The sequence below is a fragment of the Glandiceps talaboti genome, chromosome 8 (assembly GCF_964340395.1).
Source record: "Glandiceps talaboti chromosome 8, keGlaTala1.1, whole genome shotgun sequence".
Taxonomy (NCBI): Eukaryota; Metazoa; Hemichordata; class Enteropneusta; family Spengelidae; genus Glandiceps; species Glandiceps talaboti.
Genome location: NC_135556.1, coordinates 20,267,154 through 20,272,792, shown reverse-complemented (window position 1 = coordinate 20,272,792; position 5,639 = coordinate 20,267,154). Strand labels below are relative to the sequence as shown.

Below are 5,639 nucleotides of genomic sequence, written 5' to 3'. Positions count from 1 at the left end.
TCTGATCGTGGATTTGGCAAGTTTGAGAGAATGTCCTCTGGTTCTGCTTGACGGAACACGAGTGAATAGTTTATCTGCAGGAACTTTGTCAAAACCTTTCATAATCCGAAAGACTTGATTGTTAGATAATGGCCCTTTGGTGATGGGTGGGAATCGGCTGCATACATAAAAATACATAGAAATCATCTTGGCTGTTTCTTCAAGCTTGTATGGAAATAATCCTCTTCTGCCCAGCTTGGAATTACATGTACTTGTGTACAAACAAATACCCCTTTGGGAGATGAAGACGACTAAAAAGAATAAAAAATACTTGACAATTGAAAGTAGACCTCTTGGTTGTCTTGTACCCTGGGTTAATTCCAATGCTATTATTCAATTTCAGCCTTATGATAATCATGTAAAGTTTTCCAATGGTTTTTTATCATTATTATATGTCTTCTCTTTGCCTTAATGTGTTTGTAAGCCTCTTGTGGAGTCCAACTGTTACACTACAAAATATAAATACAAACATGACTTATTTAGAGTACACAACAGGTAATCATATCAAATACTAGGAAGCAATGGCACTGAAAAGTAGTCAAATCAATATGTATTTCTTTTAATTAGTGTTCTGGGAGAAATTCCGTTATTTGAACAAGGTTATCCACACACACACACACACACACACACAGGTATAATGAAAGTATGGAGTGAATAAAGTAACTTTGACAGAAATTTTGCCTTTAGTAAAATATCATTCTGGTTTATAACAATAATAAAGTATAGTATTATATAATGCCATACAATACAATACAATACAATACAATACAATACGATACAATACAATACGATACGATACGATACGATACGATACGATACGATACGATACGATACGATACGATACGATACGATACGATACGATACGATACGATACGATACGATACGATACGATACGATACGATACGATACGATACGATACGATACGATACGATACGATACGATACGATACGATACGATACGATACAATACAATACAATATAATATAATATAATATATAATATAATATAATATAATACTCTATAAACTTTATTAATCCAAAGTAAATTCAGAAATTCAAATATGGTTGTCACTTGTGCAGCATCCAAGTGCCCCAGTGTTAAAACGTTAAACAGGAGGAAACCTGCACTGCTAATTCAGTTCGGCCAAACTGAGCATAACCACAGACTTTGTAGCATTAACACTTGCACGTTCCCGCAATAGCACGAATCGGTGGTGAAAGGGTTGAGAGACTTACCTTCATTAAATAACACGCTACTATAGTTGCACTTCTTGTTCTGCCTGCTTTACAATGTATATAAACACTCTGATTTTTGTCTTTGATTTCAGTGATAAAATTGATTGCTTTGTTGACATTGTCTAAGGTTGGTGATCCAGTAAAGTCCCTGGTACTCAGCCTCAACTGCTCTACACCAGCATCAGCCCATTCCTTGAAAAAAAGAGGTAGAATTATTGATAAATAAATCAGAGATTCAGGTAAAATGATTCATAGAATTTGACAACAAATGAAGCTCTACCATAATGATGTGATTATGGTACAACATAATGGGAGTCAAGCATTTATCTGTTGTAGAGGTGGTCATATATGTGTGTACTTTATATTATAGTAATGCTTTGATAGCATATGATCCGTAACCCTTTTAAAATTGACAAAAATATTTGTTGAAGTGACAGACAACAAATGACTGACCTGTCTGGAGTTGACCCAATATTTGGTTTCATACTCTTCATTCATAGTGATTACACCATGCACATTTTCTTCATCAACTAACTGCATAGAGATAAAAAAAAAATACAAGCAGTTTTTAAAGTGATATTGCTTTATAGAAATGTATGTGTAGATATTAAAATAATGAGATTATATGAAATGACAATTTGTATTGAAATCTATGACTAGAACCCACAACAAAAAACCTATAGAATCTATGCACTGCTAGGTTGTCTGGTGTTTTAAATTGCCAGCAATAAAAAGGTCTGCTGTAATGTAAATGCAAATTTGTATATGATTGTTGCATTCCGAGTCACCGATTCATGAATTCTGGGTGTGATGAGCTGCTAAGCTAGAATTATATACCATAATTTAAAGTCTTACATGATCAATATTTTTAAAAATTAACCAAATTTTTGACTGTAGGGAAGGAGAAGTGGGGAGAATGGGATTCTTCTTGTTTGTGAGTTTATAATTATACAAACACAACTGACAAACTTAAAAATTCTTTGTATGTTTGGAATTGGTGTAAAATTTAGAATTGTCATGGAAATATCCAACCAATTTAAAATGCATTAAAAAAATTAAGTCATGTTATCTCTCAACAATTGTAAGAAATTCTACTACAATATTCTTCATTGATGGATGACCTATGACCCTGACAAATGACCTTTGACCTTACCTGTTTTGTCATGCCTCTGAATGGCAATGCTCCCAGTATGACGGTGGAGTCTATCCTGTCATACCATCTACGGGATGATGACATTCTAGTCATAACTACATCATAAAACAGAGTTGGAAAAAACAGCAATCTGACAGCTACCTTTGTAGGCATGGCAGTTATTTGTCAGTCTCCTGTTTACTGACTCCTCTCCTGTTTAGTGAAAAAAGATAATAAGGATGAATGATGTATACATACATCTCATCCCCATTCATTCATTACATGGTCCTCAAAGTCAAATATGGATTTTACAATCTGAGGTTGTGTGTACTCCACAATGGTTTGGGCTTTGCAAATTAAATTCTTTTTGCCAAACATTTGTGATCCATAAATAAAATAAATCTATCAATTAAACCTAAATAGCTGTGACATATGCAAATCTAATATATTCTATTACATGCAACATAGCACTTAAAATTGGCTCCAGCTACGTTTTTATATATTATGTTTTTACTTTAGTTAAAACATGTGTACATGAAACGACAATTACTGGTCTTGTAAACATTTTTAGTGAATGCTTTCAAAATGGTGTTCTGGCATTGTAGTTGATGGCATAACCAGGATATTACATATTTGGTCACATATTTAGAGTAACTGTAAGCATGGATGTATTAGTGAGAATCTCACTAATACATCCATGCTGTAAGGGACCGGCGTTGTCAACAACATCGAGATGATTAATAAACCACCTATGGACGTAAGTGTACGTGCATTTGTAAATGTGAATCAATACCACTTACATGCACATGTCGAACTGGTTTCAGGAGTGGATTGCCTGTCTGCATCCAAACTGTCAAGGTCGAGAGACAGTCTGCAGACATCTGGCCGACGGTCTGCAGTTGACCGACATTTTTTTTACATACAGCGCCCTCTATTACCACCCACAATATGCGTTTGTTTTCACACGTGTCCCGTGATTCGATGGAATGGCCATGCAAAAAAAGAGAAAAAAAAAACGCTAATAGTAACACTTACATGTAAGGTTTGATTAAAAAGGGACTACTGACAATTTTTTTGATAAACACAAGGACTGAAAAATAAAAACTTAAAAAATTTTTTTATGCGAAACAATCCCTTAAAATGGTAAATAAAATATGCAAATAACTAAAAAATAGAACATCAACAAAAATGTAAAGAGCACTTGTGATTTGATATCAATGTATCGACCAATTCATGTAAAACTACATTCTCATATTATTTAGATAGTCCAGTGTACGAAGTGCAATAAGTGAACTTCAGTTTGATTTATAACCATGATAATAACTTAATGAAACACACACACACACACACACACACACACACACACACACACACACACACACACACACACACACACACACACACACACACACATTTCAGATATTGGAACCTCTGTAACAGAGACCCACCTATCTATCCACTCATTCATAGCCTATTATAGGCGTATATTTTACTAAAAATCTCTATGGGCCTGTTATAAAAACTATATAATACTACTTGTAAAAAGCTATGGAAATAGCCTAATTCTCCAAAACTGTGCTAGTAAGTAGTATAGTCTTGTCCGGAGCTGTGTACTTTGCTGACTCGGGAACCGCCTTTGCTACGAGTACACTGAATGCCATATCCCCATCTTTAATTAGGAGACGTAAACCACCTTGAAGGGATGCCACGGTGAAACGTCGCTACTTTGTCCTTAGCAACCCATTATCATCGTCTCCGGTTTTATTGACAGGAGTGAGAAGAGCGCCCACAACGGCTGATCTTTCAGTCCTTCTGTTTTCCTTTCAAATCTGCTGTGCTAGGGAGTTTCCGGTCTACCGCGCCATTTGATCGATTGCCTAGGCGCCTCAGACCAATCATCAACACAACACGTGTGTATCACAACCCCCAGTGCAGTGTGTCCACTGCTGGTACAAGGAACAGTGTCATATACGTTACTCTGGCTAAGCACGCCAAGTACGGCGTTTATTTGTAAGTATAAATATTTTCCAACTTCTGCTAACTGAGAACTCGAACAGAGTAGAAAACCCGGAATCCAGCTAAGAAACCTCGCCGACGTTTGTTATCAAGGTCGTGTATTCTAAACGACTCTACGGGACACCATGTACCATTCATTGTTGCAGTCATGCAGGAATGTCAACGCGGGAAAGTGACAGAATTTTACCTTTGTTCTTGTAGAATTGTGCAGTAATCACCTATTTTCAAAGATTGTTTATATACATGGTAATGATACTATATTATATTTTAAAACAAAGTCGAAATTTACATGAAACAAAAGGAAAGGTGTATTTATTGTTCCACACACACGTACACTACACAACCAGTCACTATTGCTATTACACAGTCGGAGTTCGGAACTCGATTTAGACGATGACAAGGGGACATTAATGACGTCACAATCAAGCAGGACTGCAAAAACTAATCCTACCAATAGTTTTTTATGGATACAACCTTTGTCATCTCTTTCAATAAAAGTGAATTGGTCAATCAATTTTTTTTTCTCATTGTCCTTGAATAAATGAGATACTTATTGTTTGTGCATTATTTGTTACTCTCAAACAATAACAAAAGTAAAAAAAAACAGTTGATAAAACAATGAATAAATGAATAATTGGTTAGGTTAACAGTGCATGTGAATAATTTCAATGGCTTGATAATAATATATAACATTTCTATCATGAAAGGACCACAATAGTGAAACTGGTTTCATCATAGCAGCATTTCTCAGTCCCTGCTGTATGTATCATTGTATGCAACATATTTGAACTATAGATATGAAAATTATCAACTCTTGCTCAGAATAGCTCTTCTGTTTTTTGGGATGAGGCACCTATAGACTTGTTCACTAGGACTGAGGTAGCTGCTGTAATTGTAACATTTTGCTGTGGTTTTGAGGGTTTTTTTTGTCTGTTTTGTTGATTTTTTAACAGACGAAAAAACCCTCAAAACTGCAGCAAAATGCTACAATTACTGCAGCCAAAACTGAGGTTGATATTCTGGGATAGTCACATGGCGCATTACTGGAATATCCTGTGATAAAAGAATGGAATCTCACGTGTGAAGATTGAAAAAATGACTCCCTGTCCCAGTGAAGATCAGGTTTTAAAATAATGTAATGTGTGTGTACAACTGCACTGTGTATTATTAAATCCTGTTTGATCCTCTTTTTTATTGAATTCATAGGATTCTGTAAAT

At 35.3% G+C, this 5,639-nt stretch overlaps 1 protein-coding gene across 2 annotated transcripts; it reads right to left on the bottom strand.

The window, feature by feature from the left end:
* LOC144439048 (phosphatidylglycerophosphatase and protein-tyrosine phosphatase 1-like) lies at positions 1–3,308 on the bottom strand. Of its 2 annotated transcripts, none has more exons than XM_078128297.1 (5): positions 3,206–3,308; positions 2,427–2,618; positions 1,727–1,807; positions 1,274–1,465; positions 1–290 (listed from the first exon to the last, which is right to left on the bottom strand). In XM_078128297.1, exons 2-5 carry the CDS (start codon positions 2,577–2,579, stop codon positions 183–185), a joined length of 534 nt encoding a protein of 177 aa, XP_077984423.1. In that variant the 5' UTR covers positions 2,580–2,618; positions 3,206–3,308; the 3' UTR covers positions 1–182. The 2 variants fall into 2 exon arrangements, with proteins under 2 accessions (XP_077984423.1, XP_077984421.1); XM_078128295.1 differs by having other exon boundaries at positions 200–488.
* Between the last annotated feature and the right edge of the window lie 2,331 nt (positions 3,309–5,639).

What these genes read in the sequence shown, in the direction of transcription:
- LOC144439048 (XM_078128295.1), bottom strand. Translation starts at nt 2,579, where the DNA reads ATGCCTACAAAGGTAGCTGTCAGATTGCTGTTTTTTCCAACTCTGTTT. An exon ending in TCAGAGGCATGACAAAACAG is followed by an intron (nt 1,808 to 2,426) that starts GTAAGGTCAAAG and finishes ATCTCTATGCAG; the next exon opens with TTAGTTGATGAAGAAAATGT. An exon ending in ATTGGGTCAACTCCAGACAG is followed by an intron (nt 1,466 to 1,726) that starts GTCAGTCATTTG and finishes CTTTTTTTCAAG; the next exon opens with GAATGGGCTGATGCTGGTGT.